This window comes from Neophocaena asiaeorientalis, unplaced genomic scaffold, assembly GCF_003031525.2.
Source record: "Neophocaena asiaeorientalis asiaeorientalis breed wild unplaced genomic scaffold, Neophocaena_asiaeorientalis_V1.1 scaffold217, whole genome shotgun sequence".
NCBI classification, from domain to species: Eukaryota; Metazoa; Chordata; class Mammalia; order Artiodactyla; family Phocoenidae; genus Neophocaena; species Neophocaena asiaeorientalis.
Window position 1 is genome coordinate 7,415,367 of NW_020172293.1, and position 18,684 is coordinate 7,434,050.

At 34.8% G+C, this 18,684-nt stretch overlaps 1 protein-coding gene across 9 annotated transcripts in view; it reads left to right on the forward strand.

Annotated features, from left to right (window-relative positions):
• The window catches only part of CCDC7 (coiled-coil domain containing 7), a 289,089-nt gene that overhangs the window by 53,503 nt on the left and 216,902 nt on the right, over positions 1-18,684 (forward strand). For all 9 annotated transcript variants that reach the window (XM_024765653.1, XM_024765643.1, XM_024765603.1 and 6 more), the window contains 3 exons: positions 2,812-2,842; positions 4,009-4,098; positions 14,503-14,588. In XM_024765653.1, coding sequence (XP_024621421.1) covers positions 2,812-2,842; positions 4,009-4,098; positions 14,503-14,588 — 207 coding nt within the window. The remainder of the gene's footprint in view (positions 1-2,811; positions 2,843-4,008; positions 4,099-14,502; positions 14,589-18,684) is intronic.

The window sequence follows — 18,684 nt, forward strand, 5'->3', positions numbered from 1 at the left end:
CTGGGAGTACTAGAAGTTGGAAGAGGCAAAGAAGGATTCTCCCCTAGAGGTTTCAGAGGGAGCATGGCTGTACCAACACCTTAATTTTAGATTTATAGTCTCCAGAACTGTGAGTGAATAAATTCTTGTTGTTTTAAGTCACCAGTCACCCAGATTGTGACACTTTGTCATAGCACAGGATAGTAATACACTAGCAAGGAACATTCCAAAAATGAAATAAAACAGTTCCATTTACAAAAGCACCAAAGAGAATGAGAATAAATTTAACAAAAGAAGTGCTAGACTTGTGCACCGAAAACTACAAAACACTGAAAGTACTTTAAAGAATACTCAAACAGGTAGGCATCCCATTTTCATCGACTGTTAGACTTAACTAATCTTAAAACGGCAATATTTCCCAAGTTGATCTACAGATTTAATGCAATCTCTATCAAAATCCCAACTTTGTTTTTGCATGAAATGGCAAGTTGCTTTTAAAATTCACGTGGAAATACAAGGAACCCAGAATAGTCAAATCTTAAGAAGAACAATGTTGGAGGACTCATACTTTAGTGATTTTAAAATTAAATACACCTGTAGTAATTAAGACAATGTCATACTGGCATGAGGATAGACCTATGTAGATCAATGGAATAGAATGAATGGAAATGATGTCCAGAAATAAACCATTACATTTATTTATAGTTAACTGATTGTCAGCATGGAGGCCAGGATAATTCAGTGAGGAAAGAATAGTTTTTTTAATAACTGTGCTTGGAGAACTGGATATCCATATGCAAAAGAATTAAGTTGGATCCTTTCTTTGTGCCATGCACTAAAATTAACTCAGAATTACCAAAGACCTAAATTTAAGAGCTAAAACTATAAACCTCTTAAAGAAACACAGGAGTAAATATTTTTGACTTAGAGTTAGTCAATGGTTTCTTTCTTTTTAAAATTTTTTTGGCCATACTGCATTGCACATGGGATCTTAGTTCCCCAACTAGGGATGGAACCCAGGACCCCTGCATTGGAAGCGCGGACTCTTAACCACTGGACCACCAGGAAAGTCCCAGTCAATGGTTTCTTAAATAAGATATCAAAAGCACGACCAACAACAGAAAAAAAATAGATAAACTCAACATAAAAATTAAAAATTTGTGCTGCAGGTTCTTAATACCATTAAGAATGTGAGAAGACAACTCATAGAATGTGAAAACTATTCATAAATCATGTATCTGATATGGGACTTGCACCCAGAATATACATAAGAACTCTTACACCTCAGTAATAAAAAGGATAAGTAACCATGTTTAACAATGGGCAAATAATCCGAATAGACGTTTTGCCACACAAGATATACAGATGGCCAATAAGCACATGAAAAGATACTCAACATCATTAGTCATTAGGGAATCAAAACTACAATGATATACCACTTCACAACCACTAGGATGGCTATAATAAAAATGACAGACAATAACAATTGTTGGCAAGGATGTAGAGAAATTGGTACCCTCATACATTGCTGGTACATCATGTAAGTGGTACATCTGCTATGGAACACAGTTTGTCAGTTGCTCAAAATGTTAAATATTTAGTTAACATATGACCCAGAAATTCTATTCCTATGTTTATACCTAAGATAAATGAAAACATAGGTCCACACAAAAACTTGTACATGTATGTTCATAGTAGCATTATTCATAATAGCCCAAAAGTGGAAACAACCCAAATGTCCATAAACTGATGAATGAATAAATAAAATGAGCATATTCATACAATGTAATATTATTTGGCAATAAAAAGGAACAAAGTACTGATACATGATACAAACACTATGCTAGGTGTGAGAAAACAGTCTCAAAAGACCACATACTGTGCAATTCTGTTTGTATGAAATATTCAGAATAGGCAAATCTGTGGAGACAGAAAATAGACTGACGGCTGCCAGGGCTTAGGTAGTGCTGGGAGAAATGGAGAGTGAGTGCTAATGGCTACAGCATTTCTTTCTGGGGTAATTAAAATGTGCTAAAATTAAATAGTGGTGACAGTTACTCAACTTAGTGAATATATTAAAAGCCATTGAATTGTATATTTTAAATGAGTGAATTTTATTATATGTTAATCATATCTTAATAAAGCTTTAAAAAATTCTGATTATAATGAATAAAAAAAGTCATTAGTCAAAAAAATATTGTTTATCCATACTATGGAACAGCTGTCAGCAAACTGCAGTCCATGAGTCAAATCTAGCCTGCAGCTTATTTTTGTAAATAAAGTTTTGTTAGAACATAGCCATACCCATTCATTTACCCATCATCTGTAGCTGCTTTTGCAGAGTTGGGTAGTAGTGACAGAGATCACCTGGCCTGTAAAGTCTAAAATAGTTACCATCTGACTCTTTACAGAAGAAGTTTGCCAAACCCTGCTATGGAATAAGAAGTTGTATTTAAAGGGAGTGAGAGAAATCTATGCTTACCGATATAAATAGATCTCAGAAATTGTGTTAAGTGAAAAAGTTGAGAACATCATATACAATATCATTTATGTGAAAAAGAAAACAAAACAGACATCCAGCCCACTAACAAAAAGTATAGAATTGAAAGGGTACGTGAAGTGTTATGTAAATCCATGGAACAAGTTCTGGGAAGAGACACAGCAAGCTAACAGTATCTCTAGGAAAAGCAGTGAATTTTTGGAATGCTAGTCAAAGTTTACTCTAACCTTATTTATATTAAGGTTTTTACAAAGAAAATATATAAGCATATTACATAAAAATATAAATTTAAAATTATAATACATTATAGATATTTTTGGTTTGTTTTTCAGAGCTATGGATGAGCAAGTTTTGTTAGAGGCTGTAAGTATAGTGCTTTTAGTTTGAAATTGCACTTTGTCCTTGATGTTGTTAATACAGTCTAGAAATTGTCAGGATATGTCAAGAGAGTCAGTTGATTCAAGAGATTTTTATGCATATGTGAGCTGGAAAGCTTTGTCTGTTCTTCTGATTTTATTAGATTTTATTGTCACTCAGAAACACTTCACTTCTAAAATACTGAACTATAACATCCCACAGTCTTTTTCTTTTTTTAACATCTTTATTGGAGTATAATTGCTTTACAATGGTGTGTGTTAGTTTCTGCTTTATAACAAAGTGAATCAGCTATATGTATACATATATCCCCATATCCCCTCTCTCTTGCGTCTCCCTCCCACCCTCCCTATCCCACCCTTCTAGGTGGTCACAAAGCACCGAGCTGATTTCCCTCAGCTATGCGGCTGCTTCCCACTAGCTATCTATTTTACATTTGGTAGTGTATATATGTCCATGCCACTCTCTCGCTTTGTCCCTGCTTACCCTTCCCCCTCCCCGTGTCCTCAAGTCCATTCTCTATGTTTACATCTTTATTCCTGTCCTGCCCCTAGGTTCTTCAGAAGAATTTTTTTCTTTTTTTTTTAGATACCATATATATGTGTTAGCATACGGTACTTGTTTTTCTCTTTCTGACTTACTTCACTCTGTATGAGACTCTAGGTCCATCCACCTCACTACAAGTAACTCAATTTCGTTTCTTTTTATGGCTGAGTAATATTCCATTCCCACAGTCTTTTTGTTTTTTTGTGGTATGTGGGCCTCTCACCACCGTGGCCTCTCCCGTTGCGGAGCACAGGCTCCGGACGCGCAGGCCCAGCGGCCATGGCCCACGGACCCAGCCGCTCTGCGGCATGCTGGATCCTCCCGGACTGGGGCATGAACCCACCTCCCCCATATCGGCAGGCGGACTCCCAACCACTGTGCCACCAGGGAAGCCCCTCCCACAGTCTTTTGAAATTCCACTATCACTGATAGTTCCTTTGCCTCTTTCAACACCAATTATAACTTCACTATGCAGATTAATACCAATGGTTCATTATTTTTATGAGTTAATGAAGACTTTCTTACTTTAATAATTAAGTGCCCAAATAACCTCTCTATATTGATATGTTTGCTTTTCATTATTAATGAAGTTATAATATTTCTTTTAGAAAAACACACAGATTCAAAGTGACCTCCAAGTATTGTCAGAGGAGAAACTGATGCTGGAAAATGAACTACAAAAGTTGAAGAGTACAGAGGTTAGTTAATTTTAGTGTCTGAAAATGGTATACATACCAATATTACTAATTGGTAGCAGCTGTGCTTTAAAAATAAGATAATGCTATATTCTAAATTACCATATATTTTTAAAAATTAATTTATTTTATATTTATTTTTGGCTGCATTGGGTCTTTGTTACTGCATGCAGGCTTTCTCTAGTTCCAGCGAGTGGGGGCTACTCTTAGTTGTGGTGTGCGGGCTTCTCATTGTGGTGGCTTCTCTTGTTGCAGAGCACGGGCTCTATGTATGTGGGCTTCAATAGTTGTGGCATGCAGGCTCAGTAGTTGTGGCACACGGGCTTAGTTGCTCTGCGGCATGTGGGATCTTCCCGGACCAGGGCTGGAATCCGTGTCCCCTGCATTGGCAGGCAGATTCTTAACCACTGTGCCACCAGGGAAGTCCTAAATTACCATATTAGCTATCAAAACTGAAAGGATGCTAATGAAAAGCAGACATAAAATTGAAACATTCTGAAAGGTATGTCTAAGCCAAATATTTAACTTTATTAAAATATCAATAAATTAGGTTTACAAATATATTTTAAATGCATTTTATTGTATTCTTTGCAACTGTGTAATGTGTGTGTCCCAGTTCACTCTTACTACATAGAGTGAATAGAAATACCAAGGATAGAATTTGTTTCCTTTTTTTTCCCTCCTCCTCTGCCATTTTTGTATAGCTTATAAATTTCAAACTATATACAATGAAGTCAAATGGTGGATTAGAAGCAAATTTTTAACTATGTAAAAATATAAGATGTATGTTTTGACACAAAATTAACATAGAATGAAGAAAAATACTCTTGAATCTACTAATGTTGGTAACTTGGTATTTCCTCCTTAGCAGAAGAGGAAGCAGAAGTAGTACCAGATTTGCTACTTAATCAGTTAGAGAAGCAGTGATCCTACATAAGTGTCAAATGTAAGACCAGGGCTGTCACATAAGTTGAATTAGGAATAGCTTCATCTAGGTATAGGTCCCAGTAGGAATAAAAATAAAAAAAAAAAAAACAAAGCAGTAAATTGTCATAGTAAATGATTGAATAGTCTGGCCAAGTGTAAGGATTCAACACTTAATCATGCACTGTTAGATCCACATTCAAAATCTTTGGAGCTTCGTACATGACTTGAAAATGTTGCAGCAGTTTCTGGTTTTACTTTCTTGTACTGTTTCTTTAGATTTTGTATGTGAAAACCTAAACAAGTATGGAAGTGTGAATGAGAAATGTGGAAGGAGCATTACTGCATATACAGTAGCAATATTATATCCACACAAAGGTGGTGACCAAGAGATCTGAGAGATAGCCTGTTTTCAGAGAAGGGGATGGTAGGAAGAGAATAATGGCTACAGAATTATGTTAAAGTCAGGATTTCTAATAACAACTATATCAGTTTTCTTCCAGAGTAAGCTTTCTTTACTAACTGATATTATCTCTTAATAATTTTATTTTCATAGGCAACCAACTTTAGTAATCAAGAGCCATGTCTGCCAAATGTTAATGTGTGTCTGTTAAGGGTTTTATTTTACTTTTTGTAAGCAGGAGAAACTGACACTATTTAAAGCAAGAAATTTATTGGATGGCTAGTAGGGTAACTCAGAGAATTGAGGGAAAATTGAACAACATGTTTGGTGAGAGAACCAGGACAACTCTTAGAGTTAAAATAACAGAAATTCATGGATAGCCACTACTTCTGTCCTTTCAGGGAAATTTTAGAGAGGGAGTTTATGACTGTTTTCTTCCCATCCCTTTGGATACTGGTTCTAGAATTACTAAGCTCTACTACTTCCCTTCTACAATGTCAGTTTTTAGATGATTGTATCTTATTGGCCTTGCTTGGGGTCAGATGTCACCAAGACAGTTTGAGATGAGGGAGTTGAAGAACACTTCTAAATCTGGTGCTGTTTCTTAACAGAATGGAAAAAGGATACTGGGCACAAATATCTGGTGTCCACTGTACTTGGTAATGTTTCCCTAATTAATATCTTAGCCATTTACTTATTTCAGGTGTCAGAAAAGTTTAATGTAAAGGCCAAGTATTTTAGGTTTTGTAGAGCATAGGGTCTATGTTGCAACTACTCAAGTCTGCTTCTGTGATATGAAAATAGCCACAGAAAATACATAACTGAATGACTATGGCTGTGTTACAATAAAATATTATTTACAAAACAGGCAGCAGGGCAGATTTGGCCTATACTTTGCTGACTCCTTATTTTCTCTTTTTTGAATTTTACTTTATTTTTTTAAATACAGCAGGTTCTTATTAGTTATTATTTTATGCATATTAGTCTATATATGTCAATCCCAATCTCCCAGTTCATCCCACCACCACCACCACCACCACCACCACCCCACCCCCCCGCTTTCCGCCCTTGGTGTCCATACGTTTGTTCTCTACATCTGTGTCTCTATTTCTGCCTTGCAAACAGGTTCATCTGTACCATTCTTCTAGATTCCACATACATGCGTTAATATACGATATTTGTTTTTCCCTTTCTGACTTACTTCACTCTGTATGACAGTCTCTAGGTCCATCCACGTCTCTACAAATGACCCAATTTCGTTCCATTTTATGGCTGAGTAATATTCCATTGTATATACGTACCACATCTTCTTTATGCATTCATCTGTCAGTGGGCATTTAGGTTGCTTCCATGACCTGGCTATTGTAAATAGTGTTGCAATGAACACTGGGGTATAAGTGTGTTTTTGAATTATGGTTTTCTCAGGGTATATGCCCAGTAGTGGGATTGCTGGGTCATATGGTAACTCTATTTTTAGTTTTTTAAGGAACCTCCATACTGTTCTCCATAGTGGCTGTATCAATTTGCATTGCCACCAACAGTGCAAGTGGGTTCCCTTTTCTCCACACCCTCTCTAGCATTTGTTGTTTGTAGATTTTCTCATGATGCCCAGTCTAATTGGTGTGAGGTGATACCTCATTGTAGTTTTGATTTGCATTTCTCTAATAATTAGTGATGTTGAGGAGCTTTTCCTGTGCCTCTTGGCCATCTGTCTTAGACATGTCTTCTCTGGAGAAGACATGTCTTCTCTGGAGAAACGTCTATTTAGGTCTTCGGCCCATTCTTGGATTGGGTCGTTTGTTTTTTTAATATTGAGCTGCATGAGCTGCTTGTATATTTTGGACATTAATCCTTTGTTGGTTCATTTGCAAATATTTTCTCCCATTTTGAGGGTTGTCGTCTCATCTTGTTTATAGTTTCCTTTGCTGTGCAAAAGCTTTTAAGTTTCATTAGGTCCCATTTGTTTATTTTTGTTTTTATTTCCATTACTCTAGGGGGTGGGTCAAAAAAGATCTTGCAGTAATTTATGTCAAAGAGTGTTCTTCCTATGTTTTCCTCTAAGAGTTTTATAGTGTCTGGTCTTATATTTAGGCCTTTAATCCATTTTGAGTTTATTTTTGTGTATGGTGTTAGGGAGGGTTCTAATTTCATTCTTTTACATTTAACTCTCCAGTTTTCCCAGCACCACTTATTGAAGAGACTCTCTTTCCTCCATTGTATATCCTTGCCTCCTTTGTCACAGATAAGTTGACCATAGGTGCATGGGTTTATCTCTGGGCTTTCTATCCTGTGCCATTGATCTGTATTTCTGTTTTTGTGCCAGTGCCATATTGTCTTGATTACTGTAGCTTTGTAGTATAGTCTGAAGGCAGGGAGGCTGATTCCTCTAGCTCCGTTTTTTTCCCTCAAGATTGCTTTGGCTATTCAGGGTCTTTTGTGTCTCCATACAAATTTTAAGATTTTTTGTTCTAGTTTTCCAAAAGATGCCACTGGTAATTTGATAGGAATTGCATTGAATCTGTAGACTGCTTTGGGTAGTATAGTCATTTTCACAAAGTTGATTCTTCCAATCCAAGAACAAGGTATATCTCTCCATCTGTTTATGTCATCTTTGATTTCTTTCATCAGTGTCTTACAGTTTTCTGAGTACAGGTCTTTTACCTCCTTAGGTAAGTTTATTCCTAAGTATTTTAGTATTTTTGTTGCAGTGGTGATGGGATTGTTTCCTTAATTTTTCTTTCTGATCTTTCATTGTTAGTGTATAGGAATGCAAGAGATTTCTGTGCATTAATTTTGTATCCTGCAGCTTTACCAAATTCATTGATCAGCTCTAGTAGCTTTCTGGTGGCATCTTTAGGATTATCTATGTATAGTATCATGTCATCTGCAAACAATGACAGTTTTACTTCTTCTTTTCCAATTTGGATTCCTTTTATTTCTTTATCTTCTCTGATTGCCATGGCTAGGGCTTCCAAAACTATGTTGAATAATAGTGGTGAGAGTGGACATCCTATGGATTTTATTCTTCAGTTTGTTAATATGGTGTATCGCACTGATTGATTTGCACATACTGAGGAATCCTTGTATCCCTGGGATAAATCCCACTTGATCATGGTGTATTATCCTTTTAATGTGTTGTTGGATTCTGTTTGCTAGTATTTTGTTGAGGATTTTTGCATCTGTATTCATCAGTAATATTGGTCTGTAATTTTCTTTTCTTGTAGTATCTTTGTCTAGTTTTGATATCAGGGTGATGGTGGCCTTGTAGAATGAGTTTGGGAATGTTCCTTCCTCTTCAATTTTTTGGAAGAGTTTGATAAGGATGGGTGTTAGCTCTTCTCTAAATAGAACTCACCTGTGAAGCCATCTGGTCCTGGACTTTTGTTTGTTGGAAGATTTTTAATCACAGTTTCAATTTCATTACTTGTGATTGGTCTGTTCATATTTTATGTTTCTTCCTGGTTCAGTCTTGGAAGGTTATGTCTTCTAAGAATTTGTCCATTTCTTCCAGGTCTTCCATTTTATTGGCATAGAGTTGTTCGTAGTAGTGTCTTATGATGCTTTGTATTTCTGTGGTGTCCTTCTTTTTCATTCTAATTTTATTGATTTGAGTCCTTTCCCTCTTTTTCTTGATGAGTCTGGCTAAAGGTTTATCAATTTTGTTTATCTTCTCAAAGAACCAGCTTTTAGTTTATTGATCTTTGCTATTGTTTTCCTTGTTTCTGTTTCATTTACTTCTGCTCTTGATCTTTATGGTTTCTTTCCTTCTACAGACGTTGGGTTTTGTTTGTTCTTCTTTCTTTAGTTGCTTTAGGTGTAAGGTTAGATTGTTTATTTGCGATTTTTCTTGTCTCTTGAGGTAGGATTGTATAGCTATAAACTTCCCTCTTAAGAACTGCTTTTGCTGTATCCCTTAGGTTTTAGGTCATCGTGTTTTTATTGTCATTTGTCTCTAGGTATTTTCTGACTTCCTCTTTAATTTCTTCAGTGATCTCTTGGTTATTCAGTAACGTATTGTTTAGCCTCCATGTGTTGGTGTTTTTTACGTTTTTTCCCCTGTAATTAATTTCTAATCTCAAAGCGTTGTGGTCAGAAAAGATGCTTGATATGATTTCAATTTTCTTTAATTTACCGAGGCTTGATTTGTGACCCAAGATGTGATCTGTCCTGGAGAGTGTTCCATGTGCATTTGAGAAGAAAGTGTAATCTGCTGTTTTCAGATGGAATGTCCTATAAATACCAATTAAATCTATCTGGTCTATTGTGTCATTTAAAGCTTGTGTTTCCTTATTCATTTTCTGTCTGGGTGATCTGTCCATTGGTGTAAGTGAGGTGTTAAATTCCCCCACTATTACTATGTTACTGTCAGTTTCCTCTTGTATAGCTGTTAGCATTTGCCTTAAGTATTGAGGTGCTCTTATGTTGGGTGCATATATTATATTTATAATTGTTATATCTCCTTCTTGCATTGATCCCTTGATCATTATGTAGTGTCCTTCCTTGTGTCTTGTAACTTTGTTTATTTTAAAGTCTAGTTTTCTGATATGAGTATTGCTACTCCAGCTTTCTTTTGATTTCCATTTGCATGGAATATCTTTTTCCATCCCCTCATTTTCAGTCTGTCTTTGCCCCTAGGTCTGAAGTGTGTCTCCTGTAGACAGCATATATATGGATCTTGTTTTTGTATTCCATTCAGCAAGCCTGTGTCTTTTGGTTGGAGCATTTAATCCATTCACATTTAAGATAATTATTGATATGTATGTTCCTCTTACCATTTTCTTAATTGTTTTGGGTTTGTTTTTGTACGTCCTTTTCTTCACTTGTGTTTCCCACTTAGAGAAGTTCCTTTAGCATTTGTTGTAGAGCTGGTTTGGTGGTGCTGAATTCTCTTAGCTTTTGCTTGTCTGCAAAGCTTTTGATTTCTCAATCGAATCTGAATAAGATCCTTGCCAGGTAGAGTAATCTTGGTTCTTCCATTTCATTACTTTAAATATATTGTGCCACTCTGTACTGGCTTGTAGAGTTTATTCTGAGAAATCAGCTGTTAACCATACGCGAGTTCCCTTCTATGTTATTTGTCATTTTTCCCTTGTTGCTTTTAATAATTTTTCTTTGTCTTTAATTTTTGCCAGTTTGATTACTATGTGTCTTGGTGTGTTTCTCCTTGGATTTATCCTGCCTGGGACTTTCTGCGCTTCCTGGGCTTGGGTGGCTATTTCATTTCCCATGTTAGGGAAGTTTTCAAATATAATCTCTTCAAATATTTTCTCAGGTCCTTCCTCTCTCTCTTCTCCTTCTGGGACCCCTATAATGTGAATGTTGGTGTGTTTAATGTTGTCAGAGAGATGTCTTAGCTGTCTTCATTTCTTCTCATTCTTTTTTCTTTTGTCTATTTCATGGCAGTGAATTCCACCATTCTGTCTTCCAGGTCACTTATCCATTCTTCTGCCTAAGTTATTTTGCTATTGATGCCTTCTAGTGTGTTTTTCATTTCAGTTATTGTATTGTTCATCTCTGTTTGTTCTTTAATTCTTCTGTGTGTTTGTTCTTTATTTCTTCTAGGCCTTTGTTAAACATTTCTTGCATCTTCTCGATCTTTGCCTCCATTCTTTTACCGAGGTCTTGGATCGTCTTCACTATCATTATCCTGAATTCTGTTTTCTGGAAGGTTGCCTATCTCCACTTCATTTAGTTGTTTTTATCGGGTTTTGTCTTATTCCTTCATCTGGTACATAGTCCTCTGCGTTTTCATTTTGTCTGTCTTTCTGTGGATGTGGTTTTTGTTCCACAGGCTGCAGGGTTTTAGTTCTTCTTGCTTCTGCTGTCTGCCCTCTGGTGGATGAGGCTATCTAAGAGGCTTGTGCAAGCTTCCTGATGGGAGGGACTCTTGCCAATTTTTTTATGGCATCTTCATCATTACACAGGGCAAAGTCTGGGAAAATAACAGGAGAGCTGAGACTGTACCTGCAGCTCCCCTTGGCTCTGCAGAGTGCCAACCACAGTTACATTAGCCTGACTCCTTATTTATTCCACTTCTGCCATCACCTGGCTTTCTACTATAGCTTCCTAAATAGGAGCTCCTAGATATATATATTTTGGTATGCTATTGCTAGAAAATATTACTGCATAAAAAGATTTGTTTCTGTTCTTTCTATTCTGTTCTATTGGCGTTGTGTATTCCTACACCAATGACTGAGATCTTTAATGATTATATATTTATAGTAAGTCCTGGTATTTTGTGGGCAAGTTAACCCACCTTGTAATATATGAGAATTTTTTTGTTTTTGGTCTTTGCACTTTCTTGTAAATTTTAGAGTTAATTTGTCAAATTCTACAAGTGCACTCAAGCTGTACATCAAATTTGAGAGATTTACATATAGGATATCAATATACATCTTTTTGTTTACAAACATTAAATGCCGCAATTTTGGAAAGTTTTGTAATGCTTACAATCAGTGTTTATGATTTTCTTCATAAAGCTCTTATTCATTTTTGTTAGGTTAATCTTAGGTACTTTGTATTTTTATGCTATGTTATTTGTATCTTATAAAATATTTTAAAGCTATTGCTAGAGAAATGTAACAAATTTCTGTATATTGAATTTTCCATCTACAAACCTAGCTACACTATCATAATGGTTAGATTTTTATTTCCTACTTTCATAATTGAAGTATCTGTAAATGATTGCCTAAATTTTCTTGCTTTCCAACTTGTAATACTTTCTTCTTCTTGCCTTGCTACACTGGGAAAGACCTCTAGAATAATACTGAATGGACAGTATGAAAGCAGGCATTTTGTTTTGTTTTGTTCCTGATATTAAGGGGAATGTTTTCTTGTTTCTTGTGATTAGTCAGCCTGCCTTTCTGGCTCTCTTTCTAGTTCAAAACCGTGTATCAGGTTAAAGGATGTTTCCTCTTCCCATAATATTTTTTCATGAATATTTGTTTTTATGCTTCCTAAAATTCTTCCAGCCTCTGCCACTATTGCCTTATTTCAAAGCCATTTCTATAGTTTTAGTTATGTGTTGCCACAGCACCCTACTTTCAGGTAGCAAAATCTGTATTACTTTTTAATTTGCTGCTCAGTGGGTTGCTTTATTGGCTGCTTTAGGGTTTACAGTCTTGTTTTTAACTTACTGTAGTTTCTATTCAAATGACATTGAATCACTTCATGTATAAGAATCTTGAAACATATTTTCATTTGTCCCTTTCTGGCCTTTGTGCAATTGTTTTTATACATTTTACTGCACAACACATTGTTATTAATTTTGCTGTAAAATATTACCTTTTATAGAGATTTAAATAACAAGAAAACAGTCTTTATATTTACCCACATAATTATCATTTGTTCTTCTTTGTGTATTTTCTTATTTCTGTCTGGTATCATTTTTCTTCTCCTTGAAGGATTCTTTATCTTTCTTATTGTGCAGGGCTGCTGCTGCTGAATTCTTTCACCTCTTTGATTTCCAGACAAAAAAAAATTTCTTTTGCCATCAGTTTTGAAAGATATTTTTCCTGAATAAAGAATTCTAGGTTGAGTGGTTTAAAGATATTGCTCCTTTGTCTTCAGGCTTGCATTATTTCTTAAAAGAAATCTGTTTTCTTGTTTATTCTTGTGTGTATTCTGCTTTTCTCCGCTGTCTGCTTTTAAGATTTTCTTTTTATTGCTGCTTTTAAATAATTTGATTATGATGTATCTTGGGGGTAGTTTTTCTTGTACTGTTGTGGATTTGTGGACATACAGTTTTCATCAAAGTTGGAAAAAATTGGCCATTATTTCTTCAAATAGTTATTCTCTTTTCCCACCCCTTCTCTCCATGAATTCCAACTGTAAGTATATTAATCCACTTGAAGTTGTCCCACAGCTTACTGATGATCTGTTCGTTATTTTTCAGTCTTTTTTCCCTTTCGTTATTTTAGTATGTTTTGATTGCCAGTATATTAGATTTTTCTTAATAGGAAATATGTACCAAAACTCGTGTTTAAACTGGAAAATTATTTGGCAACCTTAACAATTCTCATTAAAAATGTATTATTATACTTATTTTCTATATTTTATAGGAATTGTTACACTTGGGGTTTAACTTGTGAGAACTTGGCTACAGTGAATTTGGTATCTGTTGGAGGTTGTGGTCTGAAATAGGAAATGATCTCCCAATACCTAATAGTGTCTATTATTAAGCTCATCTAAAATTTTCAATACTCTAATTGTCAAATTTTTTCTATACTTTCTTGTAGAAAATAATCCAGTACTACATAGTAGTTGAAGAATACTTTAAAACCTGTGGTCAGTTCTGCTCTAATATTTGTTTTGAAATGCAGATTTGTTACAACATGACAGAACAGTTTGAGCATAATGTGAATTTTACATTTGCTTATGCACAAATTCATCTGAAAATAGTACTAGGTGAATGTAGAAAAACAGCTTCTACAAGCTTCTTCGGTTTACCATGTGTATTGTGTACCACACCAGTCCACATATGGTGTTACAACTTTTCATCCAATTTCAGATAGCCTTCCTTCCCATACTGCATAATAACTCACAAGTTGAAATCTGTTTGATGCTCATTTCCAAAAACAAGCTTCATGTCTTATTCAAGATAAAGAGCTATGTTTCTTGTAGTATGTATTTCTTAATCATTTAACTGTATAAAGCTGGATTAATGTTCTTATTAAGTTTTTATTTTTTTAATGTATCATTGACAGTTTTTTTGTGTTCTGTGCACCTTACCCCATTTTCCTCATATATCCTGCAGTTTTTATCATATGATTTTTCACAGTGAGGTGATTTTCAGGATGTTGTATGCAATGTTATAGCAGAACTGACTGTAATTTGTCAAGGAATTTAATTGTTTGATATGTATTAGCTTATTTGCAACTTACATTCTGTAAAGCACTGTAACAAACATTCAGCCTATATCATTAATTTTGTTTTGCTTTTATTCAGATAATTTCCCTTGAAACATAGTATAGTGATTCTCAGAGTAAAATGGCAATCTTAGTAATGTGTATTATCATGTATTTACCTATAATTTATGGTCTCCTTAACTGTTTATTTCTGGCTTATATAAAACTACATAGAAAACAAAGGCTACAAGTGAGCGACAAAAGAAAACTATGAAAATGGAGAAGAAAAAAGACGAAGGAATATCTGAAGATTCAGAAGAGTAAGACATAAAGATACTTGTTAATATTTTTTACTTATAAACTTATATTTTCATTTTATACAATTTAGGATCATATAAATATAACTTATTAACAGGTTTCTAAAAAAGCATAGCATTAGCAAATATATAGTTTTATAAGCAGACCAGGATATGATTATGGGAGAAAGCTGAGAAGGGAAGAGCAAAGAACTAAAAATGGGTTAGAGTAGAATAAATCACAAGATATTCAGGAATAGGTAAACAATTAAATACAAATAATTTTAGGGAAAAAAGGATTTACAGTGTTTTCTTGATGGTTTAGCTAATGATTTGTAATTTATATGTTAATCCCTCTCCCCATTCTGGGCTCTTCCTTTTTACTGTACTTCTTGGTTGTCTTATTTTATTAAAAAAAGTATCTGTTTTTAATGTATATGGGTTATTGTAAAGTGGCCTTACCAAGAGAATATTTTCTTTACTAATATAAAATAACTTGTGCAGTTGGAATTTGCTTGATCAAACCCTCATATAAATATGTAGCTTATTAACAAAACTATGAATTCAAACTTTATAGAGTTCCACAAATTCTGAAAAGAAATTCATCAGACAAATGGCCTTTTCTTGAGAAAAGAAAAGATGACCAGAGAAGAAAAAATGACCAATGTACTTTGGAAATCCTTTTCCCATCTCAACGTACCATATTTTAATCATACCAACGAGATGTCAGTTTGAGAAATGTTATTCAATTATTTATCATTTAACCTTTATCAATTTTATGGCTTTTAAAAATATGAATTTCTTATGAAATTTTACTTTCTTTTTTATGCAAGTATAATTGGCTTATTATATTAGTTACAGGTATATGACACAGTAATTTGATATTTTAATACATTACAAATTGATCACCATGATAAGTCTGTCGCCACACAAAGTTATTATGATGTTAATGACTATATTCCCTATGCTATACATTACACCCCATGACTTATTGATTTTATAACTGGCATTTTGTATTTCTTTATCTCCCTTACCTATTTAAATTATTCCCCTTCCCTCCTCCCCTCTGGAAACCACCAGTTTGTTCTCTGTACCTATGAGTTTGCTTCTGTTTTGCTATGTTTGTTCATTTGTTTTTTAGATTCCATATATAAGTGAAATCATACAGTATTTGTCTCTTTGTCTGACAATCCATGTTGTCGCAGATGGCAAGATTTCATTCTTTTTGTTGGTTGAGTTATATTACAACATATATATGGTATCTATATCTATATCTGTATATACACACATACATACCACATCTTCTTTAGCCATTCATCTATTGATGGGTACTTAGGTTACTTCCATATCTTGGCATTTATAAATAATGATGCAATGAACATAGGGGTGCATGTATTTTTTGGGGATAGTGTTTTTGTTTTCTTTGAAAAAATACCCAGAAGTGGACTTGATGGATCATATGGTAGTATTATTTTTAATTGTTTGAAGAACTCCCATACTTTTTTTTATAGTGACTGCACCAGTTTACATTTCCACCAACAAAGCACCAAGGGTTCCTTTTTCTCCACATCCTTGCAACACTTGTTATTTGTTGTCTTTTTGATAATAGCCATCCTGACAGGTGTAAGGTGATATCTCATTGAGGGTTTTTTTTTTTCTTTCTTTTTTTTTTTGTGGTACACAGGCCTCTCACTGTTGTGGCCTCTCCCGTTGCGGAGCACAGGCTCCGGACGCACAGGCTCAGCGGCCATGGCTCACGGGCCCAGCCGCTCCGCGGCACGTGGGATCTTCCCCGACCAGGGCACGAACCCATGTCCCCTGTATCGGCAGGCGGACTCTCAACCACTGCGCCACCAGGGAAGCCCCTCACTGAGGTTTTAATTTGCATTTCCCTGGTGATTAGTAATGTTGAGCATCTTTTCATGCACCTGTTGGCCATCTAGACACCTTGTTTGGAAAAATGTCTATTCAGGTTCTCTGCCATTTTAAAATCAGATTTTTTGGTTTTTTTGATGTTAAGTTGTAGGAGTTCTTTGTATTTGGATATTAACTCCTTATCACATGTATCATTTGGGAATATCTTCTCCCATATAGTACGCTGACTCTTCATTCTGTTGATAGTTTGCTTTGCTGTGCAAAAGCTTTTTTCAGTTTGATGTAGTTCCATTTGTTTATTTTTCCTTTTGTTTCTCTTGCCTGAGGAGACATATACCAAAAATATGGCTAACACCAATGTTAAAGAGTGTACCACTTATGTTACCTTCTAGGAGTTTTATGGTTGCAGGCCTTATAGTTAAGTCTTTAATCCACTTTGAGTTTACTTTTGTATATGGTGTGAGAATGTAGTTCAGTTTGATTCTTCTACAATACATGTTGCTGTTCAGTTTTCCCAACATCATTAATTGAAGAGGCTGCCTTTTTCACATTGTATATTCTTGCCTCCATTGTCTTAGATTCATTGACCATATATGTATGAATTTATTTCTGGGCTCTCTACTCTGTTTCATTGAACTGTGTGTCTGTTTTTGTCCAGTGCCATGTTTTGATTACTGTATCTTTGTAGTATAGGTTGAAATCAGGGCACATGCTACCTCCAGCTCTGTTCTTTCTCAAGATTGTTTTGGCTATTTGGGGTCTTTTTGTGTTACCATAGAAATTTTAGAATTATTTGTTCTAGTTCTGTGAAAAATGCCATTGGTATTTTTATAGAGATTGTACTGAGTCTGTAGACTTCTTTTGGTAGTATGTCATTTTAACAATGTTAATTCTTCCACTCCATAAGCATAGAATATTTGTTAATGTTATTTTTAATTTCTTTTATAACTTTCTTACAGGTTTCCAGGTTCAGGTCTTTTACCTCCTCAGTTAGATTTATCCCTAAGTACTTTATTCTTTTTGATACAATTATGAGTGGGATTGTTTTCTTAATTTCTTTTTCTGATAGTTTGTTGTTAGTGTGTGAAACCCAAGAGATTTCTGTATATTAATTTTGTATCCTGCAACTTTACTGAGTTCACTTATTGTTTCTAATAGTCTTTTTTGGTAGCATCTTTAGGATTTTCTAAATGTAGTATCATGTCATGTGCAAACAATGACAGTTTTATTTTTTTCTTTTCCAATTTGAATTCCTTTTATATCTTTGTCTTGTCTGATTGCTGTGGCTAGGGCTTCAGTTTCAACATTATGTTGAATAAAGGTGATGGGCATCCTTGTCTTATTCTTGATGTTAGAGGAAATGTTTTCAGCTTTTTCTTGTAGAATATGATGTTGGCTTTGGGTTTTTCATATAGTACCTTTATTATGTTGAGGTATGTTCCCTCTGTATCTACTTTGTTGAGAGTTTTTCTCATAAATGGATTTTGAACTTTGTCAAAAGCTTTTTCTGCATCTATGAAGATGATCATATGATATTTATTCTTTGTTTTGTTAACATGGTTTATTATGTTAGTTGATTTTTGGATGTCAAATTATCCTTGCAACCATAGTTAGAATCCCACTTGATCATGGTGTATGATCCTTTTAATGTATTGTTGAATTTGGTTTGCTAATATTTTGTTGAGGATTTTTGCATCTATATTTATCAGTGATATTGATTTGTAACTTTCCTTTTTTGTGGTGTCTCTATCTGGTTTTCATATCAGGGTGATGCTTGTCTAAGAATGAGTTCAGAGTGTTCCCTCCTCTTTAAATTTTTTGAATAGTTAGAGAAGGGTAAGTGTTAACTCTTTCTTAATGGTTGTTAGAACTCACCTTTGAATTGATCTGGTCATGGACTTTGGTTCATTGGGAGTTTTTTGATTAATGATTCAATTTCATTTCTGGTAATCACTCTGTTCATATTTTCTGTTTCTTCCTGATTCAGTCTTGGGAAATTGTACATTTCTAGGAATTTATCCATTTTTTCTAGGTTGTTCATTTATTGTATACCGAGGTCCAGCCTCAGCAGAACAGGATTGCCTGAGGGGAGACGGAGTCGGCGAGGACAGAAGACACAACACCTCAGTATATAATTGTTTGTACTAATCTCTTATGTATTTCTGTGGTGTCAGTTGTAATTTCTCTTTCATTTTTTATTTTATTTATTTGGGACCGCTCTTTCTTTTTTTCTTGTTTAATCTGG